This window comes from Syngnathus scovelli, chromosome 5, assembly GCF_024217435.2.
Source record: "Syngnathus scovelli strain Florida chromosome 5, RoL_Ssco_1.2, whole genome shotgun sequence".
NCBI classification, from domain to species: Eukaryota; Metazoa; Chordata; class Actinopteri; order Syngnathiformes; family Syngnathidae; genus Syngnathus; species Syngnathus scovelli.
The window spans coordinates 1,396,979-1,413,983 of NC_090851.1; the positions used below are offsets into that span (position 1 = coordinate 1,396,979).

At 45.0% G+C, this 17,005-nt stretch overlaps 1 protein-coding gene across 4 annotated transcripts; it reads right to left on the reverse strand.

Moving 5' to 3' along the window:
* Positions 1 to 333: 333 nt before the first annotated feature.
* Positions 334 to 15,612, reverse strand: tll1 (tolloid-like 1). 4 transcript variants are annotated; one of them, XM_049721251.2, is made up of 21 exons: positions 15,423 to 15,612; positions 14,084 to 14,502; positions 9,703 to 9,804; positions 9,312 to 9,620; positions 9,026 to 9,143; positions 7,854 to 8,032; positions 7,597 to 7,702; positions 7,384 to 7,508; positions 6,954 to 7,069; positions 6,617 to 6,719; positions 6,417 to 6,533; positions 6,192 to 6,337; positions 5,703 to 5,898; positions 5,494 to 5,619; positions 5,212 to 5,372; positions 4,968 to 5,148; positions 4,714 to 4,839; positions 4,202 to 4,329; positions 2,966 to 3,179; positions 2,272 to 2,522; positions 334 to 2,049 (listed from the first exon to the last, which is right to left on the reverse strand). In XM_049721251.2, the coding sequence occupies exons 2-21, from the start codon at positions 14,256 to 14,258 to the stop codon at positions 1,915 to 1,917; spliced, it is 3,114 nt and encodes a 1,037-aa protein (XP_049577208.1). In that variant the 5' UTR covers positions 14,259 to 14,502; positions 15,423 to 15,612; the 3' UTR covers positions 334 to 1,914. The 4 variants fall into 4 exon arrangements, with proteins under 4 accessions (XP_049577208.1, XP_049577210.1, XP_049577209.1 ...); XM_049721253.2 differs by lacking the exon at positions 15,423 to 15,612 and having other exon boundaries at positions 9,312 to 9,464; positions 9,540 to 9,620; positions 14,084 to 14,706; XM_049721252.2 differs by lacking the exon at positions 15,423 to 15,612 and having other exon boundaries at positions 4,968 to 5,372; positions 9,312 to 9,464; positions 9,540 to 9,620; positions 14,084 to 14,706.
* Positions 15,613 to 17,005: the final 1,393 nt, after the last annotated feature.

A 17,005-nucleotide genomic window follows, 5' to 3' on the forward strand; every position in this document is an offset into this window, starting at 1 on the left:
GTCAGCTGGGATGGGTTCCAGTTACTCTGGAACTCAACGACGGCATCTTGGATAGAAAATGAATTCGGCTGACGTCGTTTGAACACGCTGTTGCCGATTCTCCCCAAAACATCTCCCACCCTCACCCCAAAAAAAAAAAATCCAAATTGCACAGATCTACGTATTGTTGTGACTGGTGAGTGTTTTGGTCATATATTTTTCCAAATTAGTCTTTTATTCATAAAGTTTTATTGCCGTTTAGATAATCTATTGTTTTGTTTGAATGGGCGGGAAAAAACACTGCAGTACCGCTGATGGACAACAGGTGGAGGTAAAGTAAAGAGCCAAAGTCAGTTCACTTTTAGAAACAGTTAATATTGTAATATCTGTACATAATAATACAGTATTTTTTTTACTTATAGACATTTCTGGAAAAGACCACAGCAAAATTGACATTTTTTTTCTGATATCTCATTCCTGTAATTTTATATTGTGTAATTCTACACACCCATGTCCAAATGTCAGGTCTTTGTGATTTACAAAATGAGACCAAAATCTTTCCATCATGAATTTGACCTGTACCTCTGTACATTCAAACTTGTTAAATGGGAGTCAACACAATTATTTTTAGGTTAACCATCTAAAGTGCCTCTAATTAAACCCATCAGCTGTTTTTTTTTTTGTGGGGAAAAAGTTTTAATCTTGGTCTCATCTTTTTAAATCACAAGAACCCCTTGTCGATTTTTTAAAATATCCACTTTACGTGTATGTTAGTTGTGACAATAATACACCAATTTAATGCGCTTTTAACATATTTAATTACGATATTTTCATGACTTTTGTGCCCTTTCCCGGCTTTTTGGCCGTGATTAACCGGATGCCTCAGGACGACCATTTTGGTTCGACGTGGCTCACTCGGCCAAAAAAAGGTAAGTCATGCATTTGTCGATCTTTTCAACCTTTTTGTGGACTTTAATAATGTGGAGGACGTGTAGCACTTGTCGGCGTCACAGACACAGACTCTTAATAATAATATTAAAACACATTAGTTGGGGATGTTCTCGAGCTTGGCACGTTAAGGGCGAATTGTCGTTCTTCCATTTCAAAACATTTGACATACACACATCATCTCTTACACACCGATGCAGGAAAGGAACGTGCGTTTAAATGGCGAGCAGCTACAAAATGACAAGGCAATAATGTAGTTCCACACGACTAGTGCTGTCCGTCGTGTCCGTCCTTGTAGCACCATTGGGAACGTTTTCCTTGCCCGTCGTGAATATTCCCTTTCTGATATCCACCGAAAAAAAAACAGTTTATTTTGTCCATTTTTTACCTCTAAAGTGTGAATAATGCTACATTTCATTGCATTTCGTCTGTGAGTTAACACGATTAAGCACAAATACATACGGTAATTGAGAAACTATTATATTTGGTTATGTCTTTTTTTTTTTTTTAGACTGTTTGCATGGGAGCCAGTGAGCCTCAAGATTCAGCGTTGGCACCCATTTTACTGCGCGTTACCACCACCTTGTGGACTGGTAAGGAACTGCACTGCCAGTCAGGTAGCTCCACGTTTTTTTCAGATTGTTTGGCCTTGTTGGAGGTCTGATCATTTTTTTTCTTCTCTCTGTGGGCACACACAAACACACACACACACGCATACAGTCAACACAACACGTGAAGCCATTTTGGGAGCGGTAAATAGGAAAAAAAAAAATTCAATAGTCTGTACAGTCCAAGAATGGAGGATGCGTAAATGTTCCATTTTTGCAGGTTCTTTAGTTCATCCGCAATTTGTCATTCTCGCATCCAACGAGCAGCTTAGACGTCCGCGACAAACGTTTGGAATTCACTGCGTAATTCCACGCCTGGTGTTCTTTTGGGGGGAGGTAACAATGTCGGCGTCCATGGGACGAGAAGGTTTTCGGGAGGTCATTTCCTGGCGTGAAGGCTTTCCTGGAACTTGGTGCTGGAGTAGCGGATGTGGAAGCCCTTCTTGCTGATGGTGTCATCACTATGGAAACGGATCAGCAAGGCGTCGCTTGGTGAGTAGATTCCTTCCCTGGGCTGAGGGGAGGGAAAAGATTGTCCAGTTTGAAATGATATTTTATAATAATAATAATAAATCTGATTCAAAAAGTACTCTTAAAAAAGGCATACTTTCGCCCAAGTCGGACATTTTTTGTATTTTTAAATGTAACAACAAAATTAAAAAAATAATTTCTCCCCCTCAGTTGGAGGTGAAGAAATTTTTGGACTTTTTTTTTTTTTTTCTCCACACGTTCTTACCCCCGACCCGCAGAATCGTCCGAGCCTGTGCGAGTCTGCGTCGTAGCCGTTGTAGAGTTCGATGAAGTCGTAGCCGCAGTCGGCCTCCTCTTCCACCTCGAAGGTGACGAAGCTGAGCTCGATGCCGTAGCCCTGCTCGGCCGTCAGCAGCCACTCGCAGTCGCTGTGGCCCGGGTAGTTGTTGTCGCCGAACTGGGCGTGCGAGTACAAGTTCTTCTGCCGGACGTCCGCCTTTAGACGGCCGCCGCACTCTGCGTGCAAGACAACAATGCTTGTCAAGCTTGGGTAATTTCGAGATAAGAAAAGTGCAAAAAAAAAAAAAAAAAATACATTAAATATTACGGGGAGGCCTTTATTTGTACACAATTTTAAAAATATTACATTAATTACTATTATGGTGTTTTATGCAAAGAACTAGCTTACAGCTGAGATTGTTAATGTGCTCTATATAAATAAAGTTTGTGAAATTTACTGCATTTAACAGCTTAAAGAACAATTTAAATTGCTTTTAAGTGCAAAAAAAAAAAGACTGCCGGTGGGTGTACTTTTTATGTTAGCCACTAGATGTAGACATTGATCCAGCCAAAGTTTTACTTGCGCCGGTTTGTTTACTGGAGTCATTGAGAATGTCAAATGGCTTTGTTGTTTGTATTTTTTTGAAAATATTAACAAAAACACTTGTGGTTTAGCGTACCGGTGGCGTGAGTGGCCTGGAAGCCCTTCCGTTGCACCGAGGCGTCGGAGATGAATCGGAGGTACATCCGGTTGGCTGTGGACACCAGCGGCTCGGGAACTTTATTGCCGCATAACCTCCCCAAGATGGCCGCCGCCTCGCCGTCACCGTCGAAGGCCTCCAGGTGATCGTAGGCGCACTCTTGGTGCTGCTCAATCTCGAACTCGCTGAACGTCTACACGGTAAGGGAGGAACAAAGATTTTTGAAAATATTCTGTAGCATTTCAACTTATTACCACTAAAGAAATTATTTGCTTTCAAAGTACTGTTATATCCCAATTTTCATATTTATTTTATGAAAAGTGTGTGTGTGGGGGGGGTATTTACTGTCAAGGTTGAGCACGTTTTATTCTGGGGCATAATGTCTACCACGTGTTTGTTCAACATTTTCACTTACATAAGCGATTTTAGGAGATTACGGAATTAAATGTTAATGACCCCGCGTCAACGGCGGAGGGCAAACCAGGTTACAACTGGCTCTGATGAGTGTGTGTGCTTTTAAGACCTCAAGCAAAAGCACGTCGTATAGTTTCAATTTTGATCCATCTACTATTTACATACTTTAAATACTGGATTCAAACTAAAATGATTGATGTGCAAATGAGGCTACTTTATGAAAGCAGGTGTGACGCTCCAAACCAGCAGAGGGCAGCATGTTACTGGATGTGCCTTTACTACAAGTAATCGGTGACAAGGAAACACCAGAAGTTAGCAGCACGTATGTATTCAAGTCTTAAAGGAGCAAATTTAAAATTTACTTACTAATGTTTTTTTCCAAATACATCATTAATGTTATTATTCCCAGGATTTTTTATTATTATTATTTATTTATCTTACCACAAAGACACATCACACATTCGGCCATATCATGCATGAACGTATGAATGTGCACACACAACTGCGTTTGCGTGTGTATGTGTGAGGGAAGCAGATGGGGAAAGTAACCTGAGGCCTTTTTCAATTGCATGAACGCACTCGGCACGTTTTAGCCCACTTACAGAAAAGTGCATCTTTGATTTAACTCTGAGTGGCGCATGGAAAATATTACAAAAAGCAACTTTACTGTTTGGACGGACAAAGATGGCGGCAAATTAACCTTGTCGTTGATGAAAAAATATGCCATGGCACTTAATTGGTTGCTTTTTGTAAACGGAATAATCTAGATTATGAAAAAAATGATGTCACGGGTCTACTTACGATCCTGACGCGGTGTCCCGGCGTGGCCGTGATGTCCCAGGTGCACTCCTTGCGGCTGGGGTACTTATCGGGCCAGTTGGGGCTGCTCAGGCTGCCGCTGGCGCTGTGGATCTTGTGCTCGCACTCGGCTGCACATACACGCAAACACGCACGGTGAGAGGAAGTTGAAATCAAGGCTGCACAGGAAGAGGTCAAAGGAAATGGAAAGGGAACAGGAAGCAGCGAGCGGGAGGCATTTAAAAAAAAAAAAAAAAGCACGCTGACAACTTGAGTGTGAAATGGACACGGCAAACAATGCTGAGTGTAATTACACGCACACTCCTCGCGATAACGCAGCAATATGCCGCAAGCGCCAAGTTCTGCTTTATAGCCACACATCAATACGAAATTAATAATCAATATATTGATTCCTACAATCACCCTCAAGGGTTTTATGCCCGCCGTTGCGAAATATATCTCATCCAAATGGCATGAGACGGACGACCTTAGCCAAAGGTTGTGCTTTGACGCACCTTCCTTGCAGTCGTGCTTGTTCTCGTGCAGCACGAAGCCGTGGCGACACTGGCACACGTACGAGCCCACCGTGTTGACGCACTCGTGCTGGCAGCCGCCGTTGTCCTTGCTGCACTCGTCCTTGTCTGACACAAAAGCCGCGCACATTAAAACAAGCTAGCGAACACAAAGTGCTTCTGACGCTCGGTGCTATATTTTGTTTTGCTATGTCATGTTCTGTAACACTCAGGAAGCCACATCAAGGTGTGTTCACCTGAGAAGAACTGCGCCTTGAAGCCTTTCTTGGACACGGTGTTGTCCGACTTGAACTCGATCCTCATGTTGTTGTACTGCGACGTGATGACTTCAGGGACCTCGGTGCCGCAGTATTTCCCGTGCAGCTTGGAGTCGGGCGACAGGCCGCTGCGAACCTCCACGTAGTCGTACTTGCACACCTGATCGAGACACGGTGACGTGGCACCTCCAGCAGATGGCGCCGCAGCAAAGGTTGATCTCACCTCGTTGCCCTCCAGCTCAAAGGCCTCAAACTGCATGGAGATGCGATACTGCGTGGGGGCCACCACGTGCCACACGCAGTTCTTGTTGGGCGGGTACTCCTTGGGCCAGCCCGGCGTGCTGATGGTGCCGTTCAGCTTGGACAGAAGACCGCCGCACGCCGCTGTTTGGAAAGAAGGGCGCTTATGTCAGGAAAAGCGCTTCTCCACTTCCCGACACACGTCATCAAAGTTGAGGGTGAGTAGAGAATACACACTTCAGCGACACACACTCGTCAGTGTTACCTTCGCAGCTCTTTTTGTCCGGCGCTAGTTCGTAGCCCGGATCGCAGGCGCACTTGAAACTTCCCAGCGTGTTGACGCATCTCTGCTCACAGCCGCCGTTGTCCGGTTTGGAACACTCGTCCTCCTCTACGATATACAATTTAAATAATCTGAATATATAACATACAATAAATCGAAATTTTTTGCGCCATTTTAGAATCCAAGCTCACCCTTGAAGAAGTTAGCGGCGAAGCCCGCCTTGTTGACCGTGCCGTCCGACACAAATTTCATCCAGAGCGTGTGCGAGGTCGTGCGCACGTCCTCGGGTTTGTCGTAGCCGCAGAATCGGCCAATCAGAGGGCTCGTTTCAAGCGGCCCGTCTCGCACCTCCAGGTAGTCGTACGCGCAGCTGTCGTGTCGCTCGATCTAACGTAGTAAAAACGTAGTCAAATGACGAAAATCTAAAACTGTACATTGATGGAGTCACGTAACTTTTTTTTCTTTTTAATTCCAAACCTGCATGATGACTTCTAGACCACACACACACATGCTAGCGCAGACATTTAGATTGCCATCTTATTAGAGCATGAAATCCAAACCAGACGTTCCCACGCACACTCGTGAGACTTTCCTGGACTTTAAATCCATATGACTCCCCCCCGCCCCTCCCCTCCCAGAGTTTGACCCCTCCCTCAGACACGACATAGGCACCTAATCACCTCGAAGGCCTGAAAGCTAAGGCCCACGTTGAATCCCTCGGACACGGTGATCCTCCACACGCACTCTTTGGAGGGCCGGTAATCGTCGGGGTAGTTGGGCGACTGGATCTGTCCCGAGTCTTTGATGATGTCGCCGCCGCAGATCGCTAGGAGAAGTCGTGGATCACGACGGCGTATATTTAAGTGCACAAAATTCCAGAGTAGTTTTCTTTTTTTTTTTTTTACCTTCATAAACGGCAGAGAAGCCTTTCCCCACCCAGTTACTGCTGCTCCGGAATTCGACCCACATTCTGCTGTCGGTGGAGGTCAGGACGTCAGGAAGTTTGTCTCCACAGAACCTGCCTGTAGTTCGCACGTCTCATTTTTTTTTTCATGATTCACCGGTGTTTTTTTATCGTTCTGTGTGTGTGTTGCAAGCGTCTGACCCAGCAGAGGAGCTTTCCTCCAGTAGCCGTCGCGCACCTCCATGTAGTCGTACCAGCACAGGCTGCTCTTGTACAGGTCCATGGTGGTGAAGTTCAGCACGATCTGTTGTCAAAAAAAATAAAATCGTGGTTCGCTAGGTCAAACTTCTTTCATCCATTCCTAATATAATTTTCATGATCGAAAATCACATGATGCAAAAGGCTCTTAACCGGCGCCTGATAGCAGCCAGGCATGGCGGCCATGTTGGTAGGGGCAAATTTACCTTTATGCGTAGACATTGGAAATAAGTTGGAAATATTTGTGTGTTATATATAATATATACACACGTGTGTATACCTTTTCTCCAGGCGTAACAGATATTCTCCACACGCAATGAGTGTAGGAAGGGTATCCATTGGGGTAACCGGGAGATGAAAAGTTGCCTGTGGAATCTTGCAGGGTCTCTCCGCACGCTTTAAGACGATGAAAAAGTCATTATATTGTCAGTTAGTTTTCTTCGTGCTGGAGATTGGGTGTACTTAATAAAATGGCCCAACAGTTGATGTCGTTCGACAGATGAGATCGTAAACCTCGGTGATAAATTTGACCCCAAATTGACGTCAACGAGGTAGTAGGGGACCGCAGGAATGTCACAAACGTGCGCAGGAAGCCGTCGGAACGCAAAATGTGACGGAAGCACTGATGATGAGCTCATCTTACACACACACACGCACATGGCCGCACACACACGCGTACAGAGCAGTGTCAGAGTAAATATAATGAGTACCTGGACATCTATAGAGCTTCCTTGCCTGTGCAATGTCTCCTTTACTGAGTCGAGTCCGCTGGCCAATGGCAGGCCGGACGCCGTTTTCGTCCCTGGATGGAAGGATGGTGTCAAGGAACATCCCCCTTTAACACACACAAACGGAAGGAACACCTCCATTATCGGAAAAAAAAAATCTGAATGTTTTATTCTGACATTTGACGAATTGTTTACCTCGAGAAGGTGTTTCTGGCGTAGTGCATGATGCTATCAAAGTCGTACGGCTCGCCCAGAGAGTTGACCTCGCCTGGCTCCATCTTCAGGAAGTTGTACTCCTGACCTGGGTGAAGCGGACACGCACACACCCGCACACACACACACGCACAAACACAGAGTCGAAAAAAAGTTTTATTATCAAATGAGCGTTTGTCTGTCTACATGTGTTGCTCCACTGTTGGTGTTCAGATATTCGTGGGTAGCGCGGTCCTCACCTGGTTGAATGTTGTCGCGTATGATGGTGACGTGGTCGTCGCGGTCGGGCCGCGTGTGCTCGTGCCAGAATCCGATGACGTGGCCCAACTCGTGCACCACGATGCCAAACTTGTCGCAGTTCTTGCCGATGGAAATGGCCTGGGGCCCGTTGCCACGGCGACCCACGTAGGAGCAACACCTGAGCAGAGTTTTTGTCAATTTTGTTAATTTTATTTTATTTTATTTGACAGCTTAGTTGGATTGTGTTACACATTCTGACACACACACACAGTCAGGATTTCCTGCCTCGTATTACATCCAGCAAAGGAAAAGCAGCAGGATTTATTTATTTACATCCAACACTTGGATCGTGCGCCGTTTCGTAACTCAGTTCTGCTTTGCCGAGCTAGGCTAACAAATCTGATTAGCGTTATCCCGCCAACTGCAATCGGAGGTCTGCGACTTTTGTTTCTTTAATTCATTCATCTGTTCAATGGCGTGATTCGTGCCACACACACACTGGCATTTTTTATTTTTTTTTGTCCATCTGTCTGTCTCCCCCCTCATGGCGCACGTGTATTTGTCCATCCGATTAAAAAGGATCTAATCTCTGACACGGCCGCCATCATCATCATCGTCATTTTTAACTGGCCGGGATGTGTGCACGGATTAGCTTTTTTTTTTTTTTAAATCCTTTTAAGAAAAAAAATCTCGAATATTTTTCAAATGAATGAATGGCATTTGAGGCCTCCTTTCATGCTTGGCGACAAACGAAAGCTGCAAACACTTTTAAGATGCCACTGCTCGGCCAAACAATGCCTTTCTCAGCAGCGTGGACACACACACACACACACACACACACACACACGAGGAAACCCGCCGAGCGTACAAACACTTAAAAGTCCGCAGTGTGATTGGCGGGATGTGGAAACAGGAGCGGGACAGGAAGGAAAGCGGAGCCATTGTTGAGTGAGCGTATCGTCTCACGCTGTGACAAGGTCACACACACACACATGTCCGCACATACACACACACACACACACTAGTGCTGGGAAGTAAATAAAAGAAAAACTATAAAGACTTTATTACTGTAAGTCGTTTTTCAGGTATTGTTTTTCCACGAGGATTGTGAAAAAATTTCAGCAAACTCAAACATCAATTGGGACGAGAACTTGGCTATGCAGTAACTCACCCACATGGTCTGTAGGTGAACACGATGTAGCTCTCCTCATCGGTTTTCTCGATAAAAGACACGCACGTTTGTTTCTCCCAGTGTCGCATGGCCTGCTTGAACATGGCCCGCTGACTACCTGTGAAACAAATATACATCAAACCCAATGGTACAAAATCCAAAGCAACGATTCCCATTGGAAACAATAGAAATCCAATCAATTGGTTTCAGACATCCTGATCCGATGTTGTGTTAAAGAGCCGAGCGGGAAGGATACGGCTTCGACTACCAGTTCCAAAAATCTCACCGGTGAAGTTCCCGCCGATGACGTAGGGAATGACCCCGCCGGGCCAGATCCTCTCGGCTCGGGAGGTGGCTGCTCGAGGAAAGCGGCTTTTGTATCCCGCTTTCATGCTTTTGCCACTTTGACTTTTGTGACTGGAGTTTTTCCGCAGAAAGTCTACAAAGCAAAACAACTGGGTTGGCAGTAAATGAGTTTTTTTATTTTCCATCAGGTGGTTGAGCGTCATCTTACCCAAACCGAAAGTTCGTATCCTCTCAAGCAGCAGGTACAAGGAGGCTCTCTTTTTTGCTACACGGGGTTCCTCCAGACCACCTGACGCAAACACCCACAAAAATCAAGAGTGAGCAATCTTAGCACGGGCCTGGCCACATTAAGCCCCGCCCACCTCACTCACCCGACGTGTGTCCTCGCAGGGTGCGCGTCAGATCCACGGTCCTGTCGATTTGGAACATCTCCAGGTCTTCCTCGTCTAAGGCGATGTCGCCCCAGAATGCAGCTGCAACGAGCGCACATCACTTCGATCAGTTAACGTCTTCCTTTTTTTTTTTTTTTTTTTTCCAGCACAAGAAAACCACGTGAATGGAAAACCACAGTGTTGCTGTAAATAGCACAAAGTCAAGCGTGCATACGGAGAAGGTCAACGTCCACGTGCACTCACGGTAATGCACCAAACTGCAGATGCCCACATGATCCATTTTTTCTTCTATGGTTATCAGCACGTTTTGGAATGAGATGTTATCAATTCCATTTGCCTCCTTTCTGTTTTATGGATGTTTTCAATAAGATCGCATGTGCTCACATTCAAAGCTCCCCCCCCCCCCCCTCCCCCCTCGCCTTGTCAAAAATCCTAACCGGATGCTTGACCTGAAGTGACGGCGACGTTGCGCGTGTGAACTCTCCCGACTCGCATGGAGTGACTCACACTTTTTACACACTAAAATATTCAAGACTCAGGGGCATCCTCCATCTGCTGTCGCAACGCTTCCCCTCCTATAAAATGCAAAGTCCGGTTGGAGCACTTGGGATTTTATTTATTTGATTTCCCGTACAGCCCCAAAAATAAACCATCACGCTCGGTTTAATCATTCTTCCGTCGTTGTATTAATCAGCACCCAAGATGAACCTGTTTTGCTATTTTTTTGGGGGAAATGAATTTATCGGTTGATCTTTTGATTTGGACTCGAGAGTTCAAATACGAGGTCACGCTGCAGGTTGGCCGAAAAGTGTGCACGCGCCGCTCCATGTGAGGCCTTGTAATATTATTCCAGCGCATTTGGCCGTGAACATGCATATTAAAAAGAGATTATCTCTTTGCCCCGTTGGAGGATTTTTGCCCTGAAAGTAATCATTGTACAAGCCGCTTGTTGATCCGCACTGAGCGTCGTTTTGGGGCATCTCCAGATACTAGATGGTTTAGATATTCGGAAATCAACAGTCACGACTTTATTGTGAAGTTGTTTTTTTTTCCCCCATTTTGAAGTCACTTCCTGTTCCTGCTAGGGGCAGCGGAGCTTTTGCCCCAAGTCGCTAACAAAAAATGATTCGTTAGCAGCGAGGAAGGTGACTTTACCTTCCGAGTAAAGCACCCATTGAATATTGATCGCAATCGAGCGGACGCTTAGCAGGTGAGTGGAGTAAGGCAGAATGGCCGACTCATCGCTTTGAAATGAAACACCGCCCACCCGCGCTGCGCAAAAACAATGAGCAAAAGAAAACAGTGAATGTGTTTGTGCTGAGGCGGGAATCCTGAGGAGGACTTTCGGAAGCTCGGTGGCAGCCTCGGGAAAATCCTGTTTAAAGCCGCATGTACGCCAGCCACGTTTCCTTCCTGACCAGGAGCCGCAGAGCAGCGTCGGCCGACACCGACCGATGCGCTGCCCTTCAAACGCTAACCTTACTCCAGGCGCTGTATTGGGAATCGGATAAGCGGCTCTCGAACGATTGCATACGCATTTTCGTGAACAAAAACAAAGAATTGGAAATTGAATACAACTTAATAGAAATTTTGACAAGCTTAAATTGGAGTGAGATACTTAAAAGAAAATGATTCAAACTTGGACTTGGGCGCAAAAATATGTGACAAATTTTCATCAAAGAAAAAAATATATTTATAGTATAATAATATATCATATTTATATATCATATTTATTTTTTTATATATTTTTTCATTTAGATATATATATTTATTGATTTATTTAAATCTTGCCTTGACTATTCAATGCGTTCGAACGCGTTGGAAGGACAACGAACAAGTTTTGTCTTTAGGCTTCCTGGTGAAGAAATCTACTGCTTCGCAACGTGTGTGTGTTTGTGTGTGTGTGTGTGTGTGTGTGTGTGTGTGTGTTTCTGAGAGCCATGATATTGGAAGGAAGCATGAATGACTTGGGAGCATTCTGTGTTTAAGCATGTGTGTGTGTGTGTGTGTGTCATCTCCAGCTGAGCGGCAGGATGCAGACAACCAGGAAGAGATAAGCACGGGTGAATGGAGTGAGCGCTACGTGTGTGTGTGTGTGTCCACGTAAGGAAATCACAAAGACCTGGAAGAGTGTGTGTGTGCGTGTTGTCTCGCAGCGCGGGCCTCGGAGAAGATAAGCAGACAGGCAAATAGCGCGCTGATGTTTTCCCAGTGAAAACAGGAGGCGGAATAGCGACGCGTTCAGACGATGGCACGGGGTCAGTGCCTGGAATCGCCTCGTCTTTGCACACGTTGGAATGTTTGCATGCGCCCCATTGGTCAACCTCGTCATTTGTCAGCCAATCAAATGAACGCTAGCCACACGCGGTCATCACAAAGAAACAATATTCCGATCAATTCCGATGTATCGGCCGCCGAAGCTCTTAACATAAACGGTCGGTTCACTTATTTTTCATTCGTTTGTATCTCGTCGAAGTTGCTGGGTGACATTGAAAAATGATGACTCAGCACAAAGGGAGGTGATGGAATGTGCAGAATTCCAAGGATTCATTTCCTGCACGGTCAATCGATATCGCGGAACCTTTTGATTGGCAACGTCATGCGGACGAGCCCGAACGAAGCACACACGAACAGATGTAAACATGCTCGACTCAATGATTCAAGATTCAAGAGGCCTTTACGTACGAGATTCTTTTAACACCAACACGAACGACTCTGCTTTTTTTAACCTACAAGACTCACTCAGTTCCTCCCGCCCGACGTATATAGACTTACTGTCTCCTTGCACGACACACACACACACACACACACACGACTGAGTCACGGGATTAAGCATCCACACACACACAGATGAGAGTAAGGTGCACACAGGCAAAAGGTTGTCAGGTTTATGCATTTGGAATGTCAGGAATGTGTGTGCAAGTGTGTGTGTGTGTGCAAGTGTTTGCTGGTGTCAGCTGGTGGATAGTCAGTGTGTGTTATTAGCAGAGGTGTGTATTTTGAATTATTTTGCTACCTTGAGTAGTTTTGGGGAGATATTTACATTTGTCAGAGTGGTTTGAATGAGTATTTTTATTTTTTTAGGAAGACTACTTTTACTCCGTTACATTGAGCTACATTGTGTTCACTACTTTATTGTAGCACATCACAAAAAAAAATCAAATTCACTGAACGAGGGAATTAAAATCTTCAGCTGATGAGATGCATGAAGCCCATCTGGCACTTTCACACAAGCTTTTGGTCAAACTTTTGCTAAGTCAGCAATGTGCGAAAAATGGGAAAGTTCGGGCGGGCAAATGATAAATGTCCTAAAAAATTTGGGTTGGGTCGGGCGTCTTTGCAAGCCTGTCCACCACGTTAGCATCTGTGCTAACGTTTATGACGGTATTGTTTCGAAGCTAGCGGTCACGTCGCCCCGCTCCCGACTTTAGCTGTCCCTTAGGATGCCCTGAGTCACATTTTGGCTGCAGTTAGCGCCCTCTGAGGTTAACCTTTATTAGCCAGCTGTTATTCAGCCCGTCACAGCCCCGAATATCTGCATTGTACGCACGTCACCCTCTCCAGGGATTTTGTACAATAGTAATCGAGTACTTTTGTGGACTTATACGGCAGCCTGCACCTTATTGATACCAATATAATTTTTAAAAAATGCATAAATTAAAATGTACTTAAAATAAAATACTTGAATGCAACTGTGTTGCAGGCTACTTAAAAGTGAAATACAACTGAACTGTGCGAACTCATTCACTGTAATATACACCTGCAGATAAAATTATGAAATCGCTGTGGTGTACCACTAGAGGGAGCAACACACTTTAAGATTTTTAAGATACTTTCTTTTTTTTTTTTTGTCTGGCCTATAAAAGCTTGCACAATACCAGTGTTGTAATTTATTGCTATGCTGTTCCAGAAAAAAAAAACATCCCACCTGTTATTGAACCTAACCTTTAATTCTTAAATATTGCTCAATATATTGCAATTTATGTGATTTTTATAGTTTTGTCATGAAAACTCGATGTGCCGGGGAAACAAATAGGGCAGATTTTAAATCAGTGTAAAATTTTCATTTTGAAAAGTTTATTGAAAAACTTGGCCAGTACTGACTTGAGATTAAGTATCTTTTATATTATATAAATCATAAGAATTGACCACTCTTTCATTATTAATCAAGCATATGTAGTGTCCTGATGCATGCTGTATTTTACGCTTCAAAATAATATTATCATCACATAGAAGGCTACTTTAATAATATATTCGGATATATGTAAGTGATGCAAAACTATTGATAAGCACGCTGGCATCTCGCTATCGCACGCGCGCGCACGGAGCGTAACGATAAAGTGCATGCAATGCGACTGACCGGCTTTGCACGGGTCCTTGTAGTCGATGGTGTCGGGCCTGTCATCGTCGTAATACTCGTATTCGCGGTCGTCGTAGTCCACGCAGAAGCCCACCTTGGCCCACACGCTCAAGCCGGCCAGCAGCAGCGTCAAGCAGCGCATCTTGGCGGCCAACGCCGGCGGGACTCGCTCCATCCGACCCAACAAGCGCAAGTGGAGTAGAGGCGCGGAACGGGACGGGACGGGAGCGGCTCCTCCAACGCCTCTGCCCCGACCGGCCCCCGCGCTCGCCCCGGGCGGTCGCCCCGGTCACCGGTCCCCCGGTGAGCGGCGCTTAGGACGCCGCTAAAGTGCTCTTGTGCTCGCTGGCCGCGCTCGTCCGTGAGCCCCCCATCGCGCTCCGCCGCCGTGCCGACGCCGAGGGGCCGTCACCACCGAGCTGGAAGTCCCACAAGAAGAAGAAGGTCCGTGAAGGCAGTGCAACCCGGACTCCCGCTCCAAACATCCGCCCGGACGCGCACACACACACGCGTGCGCGCGCACGCACCAACTAACTACGGTAATTCAACGACTAAAGTGGGCGACACACTTTTGCAAAATAATGTCGATGTATCGTGTGTTACTACGGTACAACTGTCACCTCCTTTGCAAGTGAGTCTGACAATCTGTGCGTGAATCTACCTCTCTCTCTCTCTCTCTCTCTCTCTCTCTCTCTCTCTCTCTCTCTCTCTCTCTCGCTCATTCATGTTCTCTCTCTTTCCTATCTAGCCGAATCATTTCACTATGGCCGGACATATTTCAGCACAATTAAAAATAGTTACACTGTTTACATTTTCTCCTTATGTTGTATGCACCTTGTCCACCTGGGGGCAGTATAAGACATATTGATATACTGTAATTGAGGCTCAGCTAATCTCTCAGCTTCTCAGCACGTCACTAATATTGGCCGTTCTTTGCAGAGGATAAAGAATATATTCTAGTGAGTACACTGTTGATATTTTCTGCCGACAGCGGCACAATTGTGTTCAGGTATGTGTTGCTTAAAAGGAAGCACCATCATCAGATGCTAATGGTGAACCCATCAGCCAATACTAGCGTTTCCCGTTGGATGGTAGCATTGAGGCAGTTTAGGCTAAGTGGTTGTTTTGCTAAAAGAAGCTGAAGCACACGGAGAACGCCCACGCCAGCACCGGGAGAACATGCGCGCTAAGATTTGAATGCAGATCAACAGTGCGAGGCACAACGGCTAACCACTTGTGCGCCGTTTCAAAACTATTTCCAACGACATTATCAACGAGCGTCGTTAATCTCCTGCCACATGCTCCAGCGCGCACACACAAAACCAAACACACTGCTTACCTGCATGCTGTCATCATGCCATTCTTCAGAGTCCTGGAGTGGGGGGTCAAGGTGGGATGGCATTGGGGGCATTGGTGGTGGGGGGACTGGTATGATTGTGCTAGTACCCCCCCACCACTACCACAATCTCCACAACCTTTACAAGATTATCAGACGCTGTCCCTGTTGTCGCTAATCTCGGCCTGCAGCAGAGGTACTCTGCAGGTAGCGCCATTCTGACGTCACGCCGCCAATCCAACCGACAAGCTGTCCAACCGCAAACATGGCCGCTGCAAATCCCTCGTGTGCACGCACACACGCACACACGTTTGCATGCGTGTTTTTGAGAGTGCGTTATAATGCACATGTTTAAATTTGCATATTTGTGAGTGCATATTTTTGTGTGCATGTGCCATTGTGTTGGTTTGCGTGTCGTGTTTTCTTTATTTGCCATTTAGTTGGTGAAGAAAAACCTTGAGAGACTTTTGCAAACAAACTTTGGCTTTGAAGAAACTCAATTGTGCGACACACACATACACAAACACACATTGTCTATGCGTCCGGATCAGCAAAATGTCTGCATCCAAAGTATTGAGATTAATGCTCCCTGCAGGTATTTGTGTCCCTATTTAAAGCCAACATCGATCCGTGCGTCCCTGAAACTTTGTGAAAGTACCTCACCAGCATTTAGGCAACACACACACGCACAAACACACACACTTTGGAGAGTGGAGAATAAGTGCTGTGGTTTGCAGATTTGGTAGATATGGTCTTATTAAGGTTGCAAAGGCCTTTCTATAATTGCTTCGTGGGCCAAGTACAGTTAATGGATATTTTGAGGGCTTTCCCAGATTCAAAAAGTCACCAATTTTTTTATGCTCAGTGTTTCTGATCGAATTTGAGCCAGCTCTTGAAGGTCATGAGTGATGTAATGACAGGTGATGAAACACTGCGACTGTATCACGTTCCACTTTGTTGAGATCACACCATTCCTTCCTTATCGATGCTGATATGCTAATTGAGGCTGCTAATTGCTCCACCAAGGCTAATTGGCTATGCGGCTTATTGATGTGCAGCATTGGCAAACTGCCGCCAAAACTGCTGATTTGACTTTTCCCATGTAAATTTTGAACAAACTACATCAGAAACAATTTACATGTTGGTGCACTTTTTGCTTATCAGTGAAATGTAAAGGTAATGCGTATGCTTATATGATTTGTTTTGAATTGGCAGTGCTTATTTGTATGTGCAAATAACTTACAGAGCAAGTAACACAATACAAGTAGCATTAAAATAGTACGTTTATTTAAATAGATTTGAAGAAAAAGCCAAACTATAGATAGGTTAATTATTGTACAGAAAGAATGATAGAGAATAAATACTATATTTTGTTATCATAATGATATACAGGAAAAACTCAATGAAAAAAACAAATTTAGCCAGAATTATTAACATTATTAAAATACTTTCTAAAAACAACATTTTCTCCATTTTGAGAAGTCTTTGTAAAGACAGGTGACAAATTTATTGACATTTCTTCGACTATTCCTTTGAGTTACTTGTTTGTACTGTACCTTTAAGGGTTTGCGACATTTTTTCTGTCG

What these genes read in the sequence shown, in the direction of transcription:
- tll1 (XM_049721251.2), bottom strand. Translation starts at nt 14,258, where the DNA reads ATGGAGCGAGTCCCGCCGGCGTTGGCCGCCAAGATGCGCTGCTTGACG. An exon ending in TTAGCTTTCAGGCCTTCGAG is followed by an intron (nt 5,899 to 6,191) that starts GTGATTAGGTGC and finishes TTACTACGTTAG; the next exon opens with ATCGAGCGACACGACAGCTG. An exon ending in GGACAAAAAGAGCTGCGAAG is followed by an intron (nt 5,373 to 5,493) that starts GTAACACTGACG and finishes CTTTCCAAACAG; the next exon opens with CGGCGTGCGGCGGTCTTCTG.